The following is a 15,936-nucleotide window of genomic DNA, read 5'->3' as shown; positions in this document are numbered from 1 at the left end:
AGGGTTTTTTTTTAGTGACAGCTTGCTTTACAGAAGTGTCTGGTCATTTATATCTAATGGATTGATCCTGATTTTAAGTGAAAGCTAAGGGGAAAATACACGATTTAAATTAGGTAAACGCCCTTTTTCCAATTAACTTATCCTTACATTCAGATTATGAATTGGCAAAGTTTGAAATGGTCACTATTTGACCATCATTTGGATTTTCTAATGCAGATTCCATTCAAAAATCTTTCCATTTACTTCAGACACCTAAATAAAACGGTAGGCTGACCATTTTAAAAATTTATTTACAAAGTTGTGTACAACACGATGGAATAACATTTAGAATACCATATAGATTCATTCATATATAAACAGACTTTTATAATAGTGACACTTCGCCTTTTCGAAAATTTTTTCGTATTTAAAATCTCCCAATGTCTTTATACATTCTTTTCTCAGATAAAACTGCGGAGAGTGAACCTTCAAAAAAAATGAAAGTTCAGAGCTCTAAATCTACTGAATTTTTTTTTCTTAAAAAAATAAAAACCCCAAAAGGAAAAGTCAGTAATTTTTATACAAGTATGTACAAAGGCCTTCCCCTGCCCACCCTCCAGGGTACTGAGAGCAGGCGCCGTCGGTGCATTTTGGGGCCAAGCTCGAGCATGGTTTTACCTGTGCAGGAAGCTACTCCCGGCGGGCGCGCGGCGAGGCGGCTCGGTGCGCTCCGGACGGAGGCCGCGGCTGCGGGGCTGGGCGGCGGCGCGGCTCGCGCGGGATCCTGCTCCCGACCCGGTCGGGGCGCGCGGCCCTACTGCGCCGGCCACTTGGCCTGCGCGGCGGCGGCCGAGGCAGCGGGCGGCAGGAACTGTCCGGAGAGCGGCACGCTCAGGAGCGGCGCGATGGCGGCAGTCGTCCGGCTCAGCGACAGCGGCTGGTGCGCGGCCACGAGCGCGGCGGACTGCACGGCCCCGGGTGGCCGCAGGAAGGGCTGAGCGGCGCCCCCCGCCGATCCAGCCCCGGCGCCCCCCGCGGGGCTCCCCGCGCCCCCGGCCACCGCTGCACTGCCCGACGCGCCCGCCCCCGTCGGGCCCGCGCCGATGATGTTCTCGATGCTGAAGGACGGCCGCGCGCTGGGCTCCGACTTGACCAGCGCCGTGGCGCCCGAGGCCGCCGCCGCCGCCGCCGCCGCGCCCAGCCCGCCGAGCTGCAGCTGCAGGCCGGCGCCGAGCTGCGCTCCGAACGCCGCGGCCTTGCGGCCCAGCTCGCCCGAGGGCAGCAGCGGCACGGCGGGCGGCAGCACGGGGGGCACGGGCGGGAGCGCGTACGGGTACTGCAGCACAGCGGCCGGGTGCGCGTAGGCGCCGGGAGCGGGGTGCAGCCCGTAGGGGCGCGCGTAGGGCCCGGCCGCCAGCCCGTAGGCGCCGAAGCTCTGCATCATGAGCGCCGTCTGCTCGCGCAGGTGCTCCTGCTGGTGGCGCTTGAAGCGCTTCCGGCGCCGCAGGAAACTGCCGTTGTCGAACATGTCCTCGGACTGCGGGTCGAGCGTCCAGTAGTTGCCCTTGCCCGGGTTGCCCGGCTCGCGGGGGATCTTGACGAAGCAGTCGTTGAGCGACAGGTTGTGGCGGATGCTGTTCTGCCAGGCGGGGAACTTCTCGCGGTAGTAGGGGAAGCGGTTGCTGATGAACTCGCAGATGCCGCTCAACGTCAGCTTCTTCTGCGGGCTCTGCAGGATGGCCATGGTGATGAGCGCGATGTACGAGTACGGCGGCTTCACCAGGCTGTTCTTGGGCTTGCCAGGCGCCAGGCCGCCCCCCGCCGCCGCTGTCCCGGGGCCCGCGCCCGCGCCCGCGCCGCCGTCCTCTCCCGCGCGTCCGCCGTCTGCCTCAGGCTCGGAGCCCGGGGCCCCCGGGGCACTCGGAGCGGGCACGGCCGAGGGCTGCGCGAGCCCCGGCTGTGGCTGCCCGGGGCGCGGGCCCGCGTCGTCCGCCTCGTCCAGGCGCGGCTCCGGCGGCCCCGCGGGACTATCGCCGCCCGCGTCGCTGTCCTTGTCCTCCAGGCCGTCGTCGCCCTCACCCACCACATCGATGTCCACGTCGTCGGACGCCAACACCGTCTGGCCAGACATGTCGCGGGCGCCGCCGCCGCCGGACAGGGTCATCCCTCCGGGCTCGGGAGGCGGCGGGGCAGGGGCCAGGCCGGGCCGGGGGCGGGCCGGGGCGGGCCGGAGCGGGGCGCGCGGTTGGCTCACGCGCGGAGGCCCCACATCGCGCCCCGCGGACGCCGCACCCGGCCCGGCCCGCCGGCCTCCGCTCGCCTGCCGCGCGTGGGGCGCCGGAGCGCGGAGCGGGCAACGGCGGCGGCTCGGGCGGCGCGGGCAGGGCCGCCCCGGGGGGTGTCGGCGCGGAGCCCCGGTAGCGGAAAGTCGCGTTTTAAGGACTGGTCTGATAGATTACTTTCTACTTAAAGATCCGGCGGGGGCGGGGCCACGTGACCGCGCGTGACGTCAGGGCGGCCGCGAAGCGGCCGAACTCAAGTTGGTGCGGGGTTGTCAACAAAGGGGCGCGGGCGGCGTCGGCCGAGCGCGTCCTCGGACCCTGCGCCCCCTGCGTCGGACGCCCGCTCTCCGCCCCGACGCGGGCGGGCCGAGGATGGCGAGGAGCACTCGGGTTCGGGGCAAACTCGAAGGCCTCGTGTTTACCGTTTCGCGTCCAAGGGCGCGGGCGGTGCGGGCCCCTCGCCTCGGCCACCGGGCCCCGCCGCGTCTCCGCGGTTCCCAGACGGCTGCGGTTCCCGCGCGGCCGCCGCAGCATCAGCTGGGACCCGCAGGTCAGAAAATAGCTATCGATTAATCTATTAGAACAGTTGCCGCGAGAGATAAAAGCGACGTGAAAGAGCCGGGAGCCTATAAATAAGGCAGCGGTGGCTGCAGCCTGGAGTTGCTGAGCGACTTAGCATATGAAAAAGTCGGAAATGGGCCGGAGCGGCCCGGCAGGGTGAGTCGCGCTCCGTGGGAGAGGCCCGAACACTGGCGGGGGCGGCGGGCGGCGGAGCGGCGGCCGTGCGGAGCCGGGGTCCCCTGGCTGCTCCCCGGCGCGGCTCCTGTCAGCGCAGGGGACCCCGAGACCCAACTCTGAGGCCGGGCACGTGCGTCCGGAAAGGCGGCGGGGACGTGGCCGGAGCCTCGGGCGCGGCAGCGACGGTAAGAGAGACCCGGGGTCCCAGAGGGGCGCGGCGAGGGGGCCTTGGGGACCTCGCCCCACCTCGAGGAAGCTCCCGCTCGTGGCGGCCAGCGCTCCGCGGGCGGTGTGGGCCTGGGAGGCTGGCCAGGCGCCGAGGCCCAGGGAAGGGGTTCATAGGATATCAGGGAGGCGCTGGGAAACGGCTGAATTAGAGTGCACAGCGCTGCTTCTGATTCTCAGCCTGTCCCCACCGGGCACCCCGAATAAGAATTCGAGGTCCTGCCGCCTGCTTCGTGACCCGAAGATTGGCCCTTTCTCCAGTTCCCCCGAGCAGCACCCGCCCTTGGTGTCCCTCCCGCCGGTGTCCGGTTGGGGCGGGGACAGGGTGGGCGCAGTGACCACGTCTTGAGACTGTCCCCGACCCTCCACGCTTTTTCTGTTTGCAAACGGTATCGGGGTCACCCCGGCCCCAAACTCGTGTCTGAGTTGATCTCCACAGCTGCCTCTTGTAGGCCCGCCGGCTCCAACCCGTCTTGACCGCCTCCCGAGAAACCCACGCGAGCTCCGAGCCGGCCGCCCGCCGACCCGGCTGAGGGGTCCCGGTTGCCTGAACCGCCAGCCCCACGGAAGGTCGGAAGGAAAAGGAAAGACAGCCGAAATTAGCACATCTGGAAACTTTGTTTAGTTTGGGGTGACCACCCGCAGCAGGCCCGGCCCGCTTAGCAGGATCCGCGTGTGTGCGTGCACGCGTGTGGGTGCGTGTGCGGGTGGCGGCCACGCCGGTCGCTTTGAAACCCTTCCGGCCGAGCTCGCCTGGGTCCCTGGGTCTGCGCCCTGTTCCGAGCCTCCCCGGAGCGGGGTGGCGCCCAGCGCCCAGCTGCCGGTTCCATTTGTTGAGCTTTTCTCCTTCGACACAATAAAAGTCAAATTAATTGATTCATACCATTAATTACGTTTCCTAGCGTGAAAAGCGACGCTTCCCCTCGGTGAGGGAGCTATTGTGCCGACCTCGTGTTCAATCAGTGTCACCATCTGATGCCGGGTCGCCCCGGCAGAGACTTTTCGCCCCGTTTAGCTGAACGAGGGGCTGCGCAGACCCGGGCTTCGGCCCGAGGACCGTGCCGGGTTCCCGCGGCCCACTCGCCTCCCGGGGGGGCGGAAGGGCCCGACTGAAAGCCGCCGGCTTCCAGGCTCCGCGAGCCCCGCCGGGCGGGAAATCGGAGGCTGCCGCTGAAAGCCAAGTCGTCCACCACCGCCGTGGAGGAGAGGAAAAGATGCGCAGCGGGGGAAGCGAAGGAGGGAACTGAGATGAGGGTGGGCGGGGGGTGGGCCCGGGGAGGCTGGGCGCGTTCAAAGCGGCGTCGCCAGCGCTCAGGGCGCAGAAAGACGCCCGCGGTCACCTGCGTGACCCTGGCTGAGGCTTGAGCCGCCTCCAGGCTCGCCGGGGCCCAGCAGCAGGAGGCCTGGAGGGTGGAGTCGGTTTGCGAGGTAGGAGGAGGCCAGGCCTTCAGGGGAGGGGAGCCTGGGTGCGCGCGCCTGGGGTGGGGCGGGTGCTGGACGCTGACGGCAGCTCGGGATCCTAGGAGCCCAGTACCGGGCACGGGCCGTCCGGGCGCGCACTCTTCTCCCTGAAAGCCAGGCCGGGCGACACCGGGCCACCCGCCCTGTGCGGAGAACCCGCGTCCCGAGATTTCTCACGACGCGGGAAGGCGGCGGGGGTGGAGCCAGCGGAGGAGCCGCCTCCCCGCAGCCGCCCGTCCAGGACCTCCGCCTCGGTCCGCGGCTGCCACCTGGGAGCGGGCAGGGCGCGCGCCCGGGCCCTGGCGCACCCGGCGACCCCTGCCCTGTGGGAGGGGTTTCCACTCCGCAGCCTCGGCTCCCCTCCCGTCCCTTCCGGGCGGGGAAGGGCCAACTCCTCGTCCCCGTCTGGGTTTGCGTCTTCGACTTCGTTTGTTCCCGTGTGCGCCACGCAGAGCCCGCACCGAGGCCCCGGCGATGGCGGGAACGGGGGGGGGGGGTCGGTTCCGAATTTATTTGTATTGGAAATGTATAAACATCCATTCTGTAAAAGGCAACACGTTTAATTAACGGTGGGAGAGCAGTTAGGGGCAGAAAGCTAGTAAAATTGTGATAAATTTATGGCATTGTTAGCGTGCTTTTAATTATGGCTATTACGTTAATTATTTCACATTAGCACGGAGTTAGCAGCAGCACGTCAGATTCAATCAAAACGAGCCTTTCTCTCGAAAACTGTTCTTTCCATCGCGAGGAGAAAGGTCGGGCAGAGCCAGCCTGGACGCGACTGCGCGCCGGGCCGGGTCCGCACTGCGCGGCCCGAGGGAGCCCTGTCAGGCTCCAGCGTCTCGGGCCGCAGGCGACGCTCGGGCCGCGTCGATGCTTTAATCACCGCCGATCGATGTATTAGGAGCCAAGAAAGGGCCCCTTTGGAGACGTTTCAATCGTGGGCGCGCGCCCGGATCCCGACCCCGCCCGGCTCTCCGCACCGGGACGGGTTCCCGGGCCGACTGGGATCCCCCCCACCCCCCCGCTCCCCGGCCTCCTGCCCGGGCCGTCTCCCTTCCCGGCCGAGCTGTTCGCCGCCAGCTGCTGCCTTATTTTTAGCTGCACCCCTGCGCGCGGTTATATTTAACTCGGTCCGCTCCTGCGAGGAGGTCGCGCGGACACCGAATTCCCCGAATCCTGCCCGGGCCAGGTCCTCGGCGGCGGCGGCCTGGAAAATCCGTGCGCGGGAATCCAGGCCATCCCGGAGCTGCTTTGGACTAGGGGACCCGGGCCAGGCAGCAGCGGGCACCTCGGGTCCGCCCTGGTGGGAGGAGAGGCGCTTTCCTGCTCGCGCGAGGCCTGGGGCGCCTGGGCCACCTGGAGCGCCTCTTACAAGCCTGTTTATGATGTCAAGTCTGCAAAAGACGGTTTCAACCTGCAAAACGTTTATGATTTTCAGCTGGGCATAGTAATCCGAGCCGTCTGGGAGGCTGAGGCAGGAGGAGCCCAGGTTCAAGCCCAGCCTGACAATTGAGTGACTCTGGGAGACCCTGTTTCAAAATAAATAAAAAAGGGTTCAAGGAGGTAACTCAGCTTAATCTTCAATACCACAAGGGAGGAAGGTGTTGATTTTGTTTGTTGTCATGCCGGAATTCCTTCTCCCTCCTTCCCCTACACACCTGACAGGAGCACAAAAAATCCCCAATAATCCCTTGGCTTCTTGATTCCAGCCCAGTCTTCACCGGACAAAACCTCAAAAAGGCTGGGAGAGGTAGGGCACAGAAACATGTTGGATACGCCGCATCCACAAAGGCCAGAGCGGGTCCAAACGCCACGCACAAGCCATATAATAAAGGCTCACCCCACACGGGCCATGGCCAGGGGCGGTGAATCCCGGCTTGAAAATCTGAGTTCTTCTTACATTTTAAAAGAAATGACTTTTTTCCCTGGTCCCAAAATGAGTATTTCTGGCAGCCTCTTTTTTTGTATGTCTCCCTGCAATACAGAAATTTTTCCACAGCTGAATTCAGGGGGAGAGGAGCTATATATATTGAGGCAGTCTCACTGTGTAGCCCAGGGTGTTCTTGAACTCAAAACGATCCTCCTGCCTCAGCCTCCTTCGTGCTAGGATCACAGGTGTGCGCTACCATGCCCAGCAAGGATCCTTGGCTTTAGGGAGCAACAGGAGTGTGGGTGGAAACTGAAGGCCAGCTGGGTCGGAAGAGGTGGGAAGTGAGACTGGGAGAAACTGTCTGGACTCAGGGCGACCCCTTAGACCTGAGAGCCTGTGGCCCACGGTCGGGGAGGGACGGCAAGGTCCCCTGGAAGTGAGGGGCAGGGAGGCAGCTGCCCAGGCCAGGACCCAGTATCTCCCAGACTTGCCCTACTCCCTGAAGGCCGGCACCAGCATAAGGGAACGGAAGCAGGGGGGATCTTTGCCTTGCTGACTTTCGTGGTTTGTTTTGTTTTGCTCGGTATTGGGACTCAAACCCAGAGCTACAGCTGGTTCACACTGAGCTAGAGCTGCATCCTCACCCCCCAACTACCCCCTCCTCTCTCTCTTTTCTTTTTTTCTGAGACAGGCTCTTGCTATGTAGCCCAGGCTGGTCTCAAACTCACAGTGATACTCCTGCCTCAGCCTCCCAAGCGCTAGGATTACAGGCGTGCACCAGCACACTTCTGTTCCCAGCCCTTAAAATTTTTTTTTAATCTTGAGACAAAGTCTCACTAAATTGCTTAGCTGTTCAGGCAGGACTCTAAGAGGTGTGTAAGAAGGTTCCCAAAGGGAATAGCCCTTTTGCTATCTCGAGTGATGTGTAGCAGTTAGGTAGATCACTACCTTTTGATCCTCCTGCTTCAGCCTCCCAGAATGCTGGGATTACAGGTGTGTTTCTCGTGCCCAGCCCACAGAGTCCTGTTCTGTTTGCCATTGTGTCTCTTGGCCACCAGTCAAGCACCTGCAGGTCACAGGTGAGACCCGTGTGACCCAGCTACACTCTGACGGGTCCGGGTCCCAGGGTCCTGGCGTTAGATGGTCACAGGAGACAGCTGACCCCAACCGTGTGGGAAGCTACAGGGCCCAGTGTGGAAAAGAACCAGGGAAGTGTTTTCAATCTCTGATTGGCATGGTCAGAAAAATGAGCCGGACGTGGAAGCGCACACCTGTCATCCCAGCTCTTGGGAGGCCGAGGCAGGAGGGCCGTGGTGAACTGGGCTACATAGTGCGACCCTGTCTCAAAGAACCTGAATAAATAAATAAGTGAAAGTTTGGAAGGCTCCTTCAGGGCGGGAGGAGAAACTGAGGCAGCCAAGCTTAGCCACAGTAAAGGGGCCGCTCAGTGTCCCCGGACAAGAGTACCGGTCCCGAGGAGACTCGGTGTCATTAACCTGGCAAAGCGGAGGGCTGGGCAGCAGTCTCCAGTCCCTTGTTCTGGCCTCTGAGCCCAGCCCCTCCCTGAGCAGAAGCCTCTGATGTCGCCTCACTGTTTGCAAAAGAAAATCCAAGCTCCGTTTCTCTTTTTCTTTTCAGTACTGGGGATCGAACCCAGGGTCTTTGTACTGAGCAACACCCTCGGTCCTTTTTAAATTTGAAAACAGTGCCTCGCTAAGTCACTGGGTTGCTCAGGCTGGGCTCAAAAGTGGGTCCTCCTGCCTCAGCCTCCCGGACGGCTGGGATTACAGACAGGCACCGCTGTGCCCAGGTACAAATCCACATTATTTAGACATTTCAGATGCGCTGTGATTGACCCCCAGCTTACTTCCTGCCCTGTCTGTCTGTCTGTGCTGGGGATGAACCCCCGTCAGCCCAGGGCCTGGCCGCGACTCCTGACCCAGCCACGAGCAGGCCCTCGCTGTCCCGGCCCTGATCTCTCCGAGGGGCCCGGCGCCTCCCCTTGGGCACTCACAACACTAAGGACGGAGAAACTCTTCCACCCGGCCCTGGCACAGACACGTTTTTTTTCACTCAAAAAATAATTTTTAAAGAATGGAGCGTGTCTTTGCAGTGCCTTTCCCTGTTTCTGATTGAAAAGCCGAGCAGCAGCTTCATTTCACCATAAAGTGAGGGAGGTGGGAGCCAGAAGCCCTTGAAGGCAGACATGGAGAAGCTTCGATTATTAGGATTTTACCCCAAAGGTGACTGTAGAATTCTGAACAGGGAAGGGGTGTGACCGGGAGTCCCAGAGGGGAGGGCGTGGGCTACGAAGAATGATACCCTGGCCCGAGCCCAGGCCTTCTTTAGACTCTATCTTTTCTCCTCTTATCTCTCTAACTACTTATGTATTTATTTCAGGCAGGGTCTCACTTTGTAGCTCAGGTGCTCTTCACTTGCTAGGTAGCCCAGACTGGCCTCGAACTCGCAGTGATTCTCCTGCCTCAGCCTCCTGAGTGTTGGGGTGACAGGCGTGGGCCACCACGCCCAGGCTGGACCCACTTTTAAATTTCTTTTCTTTTCAGCTGAGCGCGTGCTGCGACGCATAATGAACACATTCCACCATGGAGGAGTCGTGCACACACATAATACAGCTTTTTCCTTCCCTCCCTGTTCTTCCCCTCTTAAATCTCTAATAGCCACGTGTTGAAGAGTAAAGAGAAACACACGAAGTGATTTTAATGGGCTGTTTCATTTACCTCCACAGACCTCCACATATTGCCGTTTCCTTCCGCGCGCAGGGTGTAACATCTGAGAGTCTCGCCCCCGGCCCGGCCAGCTTCGGTGACCGCGCGTGCCCAGCCCGTGGTCCTCCGCCCACGGGGGTCCCCGCGCGGAGCCTCTGGGGGAGCCGCTCCCCGCCCGCCCCCCTCCCAAGAGCTCCAAGGAGAAGCGGTCGAGGCGGGGCCTCCTGGCGGGCCCTCTCCGGCGGGTCTGGAGGCTGCAGGTGCCTAACTGCCGGGCCTCAGGCCGGAGCTTCCATGGCCTCCCCTTTGCACTGACCTGGGATTCCAGAAGGGAAACTGAGTCAGCAGACCCTGTGACCCCCAAGACAGCTGCACCTGCACACCCGGACGCGGAAGGCGCGGTGGACGAGTGTGCTGGTCTTGGAGGGAGGAGGGTTATTCCCATGTTACTAGGCTGGCGAGGCTCAGCCGGGACTTGAACCCGCGCAGTGGGCGGGCCGACCCAGTGGATCCCGGCCCGCAGCAGAGCAGCACAGTCGCGGCGTGGGGACCAGGCTGTCTGTGGTCCGGGCGTGGACAGTGGCCCACGTGCTCTCGCTTTCCGGAGCTGCTCTGAACAGCATCAGGAGAAAAGGGGTGTGGGGCTGGGAGCTGCTGCTCCCCACTGTCGTCCATCACAGGGGACCCCAGTGGCAGAGCATGAAGGATGAAGCCCACGTCCTCCTTGCAGTCTCTGTGGACCTGGAGCTCAGAGGGGCCCAGCTGGGCGGCTCCAGCTCACGACTCAGGAACAGCATCCTCCGAGGCTTGGCCAGGGGCCCTCGGCGGCTGCCAGCTGTCAGCAGGAGGCCTTGGCGTCTGAGGTCCATGGGATGGTGCGGGTGTCCTTGTGACATTGTAGCTGACTCACAGAGTGAGGGATAGAAGAGAAAAAGCAAGGAAGGAGCTACAAGGTCGTCTGTCTGTGTGTCTGTCTGTCTGTCCATCTTTGCTATGTAGTCCAGGCTGGCTTTGAACTCACTATGTAGCTCAGGTTGGAGTCTGAGTTCCTCTTTGAACTCACGGCAATCCTCCTGCCTCCTGAGTGCTGGGATCACAGGCGTGTACCACCAGGCCTCCGATGTGGTATTCCGCCCTCGGGACTCTCCTGGTTCCTGTCCTCCCGGGCCAAACCCCGCTGATGGAAGTGAACCCCACTCTGGTTCGGGAGGACCCAGCCTGCAGGGCGTAACCATGTGACATGGGTCCCCGCCATGCCATGGGTGCCCCTTCTGGCTCTGGTGACTGGCGAGGGTTGCTGGGCTCTGGGACCACTGCTCCTCCCTGGGCAGAGTCAGGAAGACAGCGGCCCCTCTCGTTCTGGACATCCCCGGCAGCCCGAGCCTGGCAGAGGAAAAGGGGGAAACAGAGCACCTGGGTCTCTTGCGGTGTAGGCGAGGAACTGAGTTAATCAAAGCTGGAAGAACACACTTTCTTTATTTTTTTAAATTTTTTATTTTTGGTACCGGGGATCGAATTCGGGTCCATGCGCTTGCGAAGCAGGTGGCGGAACCACTGAGCTAAATCCCCGGCCACGCTTTCTTTATTTTAAAGCCAGCTACTAGTTGTGGGCAGAGATTTGGAGTACAACCCAGCCAGCAGATCCGGGTGCTTCTGTTGTTGCTTCTAGGGGCGCTCAGGTGAAGGATGGCAAAGCAGATATTGGGGCTATGAAAGGTTGCATCATTAAGCTTGGCTTGGAGGTGCACACCTGTAATCCCAGCACTCTGGAGGCTGAGGCACAAGGCTCTCCATGAATTTGAGGCCAACTGTGGCTACACAGTGTTTTCAAAGCCAGCCTGGGCTGCATAGTGAGACCCTGTCTCAAAAAGCCGAAACAAACAAAAACTCCCCAAAGGCAATGTGATTCTGTGTTTGCTAAGTACAGTGCTCCTGCTTCTCCCACCCCCACCTCTTTCTCCTTCGCTTTTCTGCACCCCTCCCTTCCTCCTGCAAAGCTTCCTGAACCCCAGTCTTCTTTGGGCTACTGTTTATTTGCGTGCACTTTTATTTAATCCTAACAACCTGGCTAGCACTGTGTACCCCCTTCTGTGGTTGGTGATCAGATTAAGCAACTTTCTCCTGATCAAACAGCTACCAAGTAGCTCAGGGCTGTAGGATTAAACCGGGTGTGGTGGTGCACACCTGGTGGTCCCAGCACTCCGGAGGCTGAGGCAGGAGGATTGCAGTGAGTTTGAGGCCAGCCTGGGCTACATAGCGAGATCCTGTCTCAAAAGCAAAAACAAAACAAAACCCCCCAAAACCAAAACAATAACCAGAATAAACCAAAATCAAGATTCTAATTTCTCTGCCAGTTCTTAGCCTATGCCCTAGCCGGTGCCCTAGAGACCTGATTATTTTGCCCCAGTTAGGTGGCCAAACAGGAGCGAAGTTAGCTCGGGTCCTCTTACCCACCCCCACCAACAATCAGCTGCTAAGAGGGTGGCAGTCGCTCTTAATTTTTATCCTCTTCTCTCTAGAATATTTTACCATAAGCCACGGTCAAGACCGGAAAGGAACCTGCAGTCTCCTCAATGACTTATTCCCAGGGTCTTGGGTGCCTTGCTTTGGACCAGGAGATTTATTTAGTTTTGATGCGAATCTGGCCTTAGTAGGAATAGGAAATTTGTCTCAAAAGCTCCCAAGGAATCTTCTGTCTCCCTTGAGCTCATCAGTCTGAAACTCTTTGGGCCTCTTTAAGAATTAAAAAAATTTTTTTTTAATACAGCACTTTAAAGAGGGAAACATTTTCTTTGTGAGCAGATCGGTACTGTTTGGAGAAAGTGGAGTTCAGGGGAGGTGACCCCATCCCTCCGGCAGAACAGGGAGCTTAGCTGAACCCCCGCAGCCTGGGGTCCAAGGCTTCCAGTCTGCATATTCACTCCAGTCATTTAAAAAGCGTGAGGAAAACAGCGATAACTGCTCTTTTGTTATGCTGATCTCATTTACATACCGCTGGAATTGTTTGTCCAGGCTATTTTGGCTGGGGTATTGTTTGCCTAAGGAAGAAAACACGTTACCAATCTTGTCATGGAATATTTACAGTCTGCCAGCAGTATATATTTAGGGAATCTTGCTAAAATATTACATGACAGGAAATTTCACTAAGCATGCTTAAATGAATTCTAAAAAGCCAGACAGAAAGGAAATATGCCTCTCTGGTTCTGAAACATTTATCTCCCTGAGTGGGAAAGGGTCGGGGTAAACCTTTGAATGATAGTCCAAGAGAAAAATGCCATTAATCTGTGGTTTAATGTGTTCCCTAAATGTCTTAATTGCTTTTAAAGCCATGTAAATAAATAACACTCAAAGGATGTGAATTAATATCCCAAGAAAATGACTTCCCTGATCCAAGGGCTCCTATTTCAAGTAATATTTATAAGGCGCTGCAAATAATTTTCAGCCCAGGCTCAAGAATCCCTGGGCTGGGACTGACCAACTACCCAGGGTGGTGCCTTCGGGTTGGTTTTGTTTCCTGAGGTGATGGTCGCCCTGCAGGTCCACCTGTGCTTCGCAGGAGGGACCAGGATGGGCCGGAGAGTCCTGGGGGGTCCGACTGTGGCCCCGATGGTGGTGACCAGGCCTTGAGACTGAGACTGAAGGCGAGCTGACACGGCGTGCTTTTGTTTCTGAACAGGACACTTTATGTCTTGCAGAGAGGTTAAGAAAAAGTTTCTTGTTAATGAGCATAAACTTTCTGGATTAAAAGTGAATATATCTGGTTATAATTTTCTCTCTTTTCAGAGTTAAAAAAATCCATAAGCTGATCACCATTTTGGATAAGTTTTAATATTGAGCTTTTCACTTGTCTACCTAGGAGCAATTGCTCCGGCAGGTTCTGTGGTATTCATTTGTAACTGTGGCCGTGACCCAGGATAAGAAATACGTTTTCTATTGGGAGCCACTGTATAAAATACATGTAACTGTGTACATATGAGACCCACGTTTCACGGAACCAGACTCACACTGTGTGCGTGTATGTGTGTATTATTATTATTGTTATTGTTATATTTGATGCTGGGGATCTAACCAAGGGCCTTTGAGCTACATCTTCAGCCCTTAGGACTTTTTCGTATTCTAGCAAAAGATAAAAAAAACCCTTGCCTCAATCTCAAAATGATTTCACGGCTCACTCCTGAGTTAGGCCCAACAGTTTGATAAAACCCTACCTGGACCTGAGGAAGCCCTGAGCGGAGCGAGCGGGTCTGGCCGACTTCCAGGGAAAGCTGCCCGCTTCCTGTGTCTGGTCCCTCTGTTCTTACCTAAGCATTTATTGCCTCCTTACATTATATTCAGATGGCATTTTTTGGCTTGAAAGACAGAAAGGCTTTTTGGTTTGTTACTGAGACAGGCTCTTACTCTGTAGTCCCCGCTGGCCTGGAACTCACAGCGATCCTCCTGCCTCAGCCTCCTGAGTGCTGGGCTCACAGGCCTGTGCCACCGCGCCCCGGGGAAGGCAATCTTTGTGAAGACTTTGCTTTCTGGAGCAGTTCTGCAGCGCTGTCCCCACACACGCCGGGCACCCTGGTTAGACACACATTGCTCCCGGGGCACGTCTGTCACAATTGGCGGCCACGTGTCCACACATTGTTATCACCCAGAGTCCCGGGTTTCATTAGACCTCGCTCCCTCGTGACGCCACAGTCATGCACTCTCTCCATGGCTCTGTCTGGAAAGTCCCACGCGGGACTGAACCTGAGGCCTGGAGCGCGGCCCACGCCCTTCCCTTCTTATTTCCTGGTTTTAATCTGAGGCAGTCTCACCAAGTCACTAAGTTGCCCAGGCTGGGCTCAATCGTGCAATCCTCCTGCCTCAGCCTCCCAGTGAGAGAGAGAGAGAGCTGGGATTAGAGGCGTGGTCCGCCCTGCCAGTCTGGAAAGGGGACTTTTGTCACTGCTGGCTCTAAGAGGAGAGGAAGCCGCTGGCAGGAAGGAAGTGCTCCAAGGATAAATAACCCACCCGAGGGAGTGCGGCAGTGGAACTCTAGAAGGGCGGTGGGTCTGCGTGCACTTCCTGCGTATTGTAGGGGTCGGTTCCCGCAGGGGAGTCCTGTGTGCGTGTGCCAGGCGGGGCGTTGGCACGCTTGCGTGCCACACTGATGAGAGTGCAGTCCTAAAACGCGGGCGGCATCGCATGTTTGCCCGGGTCTGGCTTTCTCAACAGTCGTGGCTATCTGCAAGAAGTTCACGAAGTTTTCCACAATTCACCCTTCTGCTCTGCAGCACGCAGTCCTAGGCGTCCGCTGAGGGAAGCAGGGAGCCCGGGCTGGGGACAGCCGACGGGTCCCACACGTAGGTCACACCCAAGCCAAGGCCACAGTCCCCAAATCACCCGTTAGCTTAGAATCGTTTCCTTAAGTGAAGCAATTGATGCCCGGAAAGGAAGAACAAATAAACGGCGGGAGACCCGGATTCTAATCTGAATGATAATCTCGGGCTTGCAGAGGAGGAGCGGGAGGCCTGGGTTTGCCTTCCCGGCCGCGAGGCGGAGGTGACATCCTGAGCCCCGTTGTGAGGAGCCAGGCAGAGACCGGGCGTCCGGAGCCGCTTGGCGACCCCGCAGGGGCGCCGTGACCCTGGGCCCGCACGGGGCCCGAAGCACCCTGGGGACGGCGTCCTGCTGCTCTTCCTCCTCAAGGACCCAGCAGAGCCCGAGGGAACGCGGCCTTGTGGCCCTGCTCCCGAAGCAGCTGGGAGAGGCGCCCCAGCACAAAGCACATGACCACGGTGAAGGAAGGCGGGAGCTGCGACAGAGAATAACGGCCAACGGCGGGCCGGGTGGCGCAGTCCTGACTGGGGAGGAAGAGGCCAGGTTAGGGCGCTGAGGCCTCTGCACCAGCTGGGGACAGACAGGGCCTGCTGACAGGAGGCCCGGGGGGCAGAGGACAGGGCCTGATCCTACAGGGTCACAGACCATGGAGAGGAGACTGGATTCTGTCACAGATAGCAGTTGACATTCCTAGACGGAGCCCTTGAAGGAGGAGCCAGGCGTGGCATAGGCTTGTGATCCCAGCGCTCAGGAGGCTGAGGCAGGAGGATCGCCTTGAGGTCTAGGCCATCTGGGGCTACATAGTGAGTTCGAGGCCAGCCTGAACCTCATAGCAAGATCCTGTTTTACAAAAGATAAAATAAAGACACTGTGGCCCTTCACTGATAATGAGAGGCTCTTCCTTAAACTACACATCAAATAAAATGAAATATTCAATTAATTAGAAAGTGTTAACTACTGTGTCTCCATTTAGCATTTTAACACCTCTTCAAGAATGCATTTATTTCCATTTGGGGGGGGGGTGCACACCTGTGATCCCAGCTCTCAGGAGGCTGAGGCAAGAGGGAGGAGGAAGAGTTGGAGGGCAGTCTTGGCTTCCTCGAAAGTTTATTGGTTTTGTTTGTTTTTTTTTTGTACCGGGGATTGAACTCAGGACCTTCCATTTGCAAGGCAAGCAGCACAACCACTGAGCTAAATCCCCGGCCCTCGAAGTTTAAATAAGATGCTTTCTCAAAACAAGAGTCCCCCCAAACCACTTTGAATACGTTTTGACCTCTTTTCAAATCAGAGCAATACCATCCACCATGTGCTTGTTCTGTATGTAATTTGATGATTTAAAAAATGT

The 15,936-nt window shown here is 58.1% G+C and overlaps 1 protein-coding gene and 1 long non-coding RNA gene across 2 annotated transcripts; one reads left to right on the top strand and one right to left on the bottom strand.

Annotated features, from left to right (window-relative positions):
* Positions 1-708: 708 nt before the first annotated feature.
* On the bottom strand, positions 709-2,183 carry Foxd3 (forkhead box D3). The gene has a single exon (XM_087212833.1). The coding sequence runs from the start codon at positions 2,141-2,143 to the stop codon at positions 794-796; it is 1,350 nt and encodes a 449-aa protein (XP_087068959.1). The 5' UTR covers positions 2,144-2,183; the 3' UTR covers positions 709-793.
* A 154-nt stretch (positions 2,184-2,337) lies between these two features.
* LOC110348383 (uncharacterized) lies at positions 2,338-4,113 on the top strand. The gene is made up of 2 exons (XR_002393588.2): positions 2,338-3,184; positions 3,677-4,113. It is a non-coding gene; the product is annotated as an uncharacterized LOC110348383 (long non-coding RNA).
* The last annotated feature ends 11,823 nt before the right edge of the window (positions 4,114-15,936 follow it).

The sequence above is a fragment of the Heterocephalus glaber genome, unplaced genomic scaffold, assembly GCF_053883595.1.
Source record: "Heterocephalus glaber isolate CG9 unplaced genomic scaffold, H.glaber_assembly_v1.0 deba00001442, whole genome shotgun sequence".
Lineage (NCBI taxonomy): Eukaryota > Metazoa > Chordata > Mammalia > Rodentia > Bathyergidae > Heterocephalus > Heterocephalus glaber.
The sequence above is the reverse complement of the archived record's forward strand: the minus strand, read 5'-3'. Positions and strand labels throughout refer to the sequence as shown.

Bases quoted from the DNA above. Each gene is read 5' to 3' on its own strand.
- Foxd3 (XM_087212833.1), bottom strand. From the start codon at position 2,143: ATGACCCTGTCCGGCGGCGGCGGCGCCCGCGACATGTCTGGCCAGACG.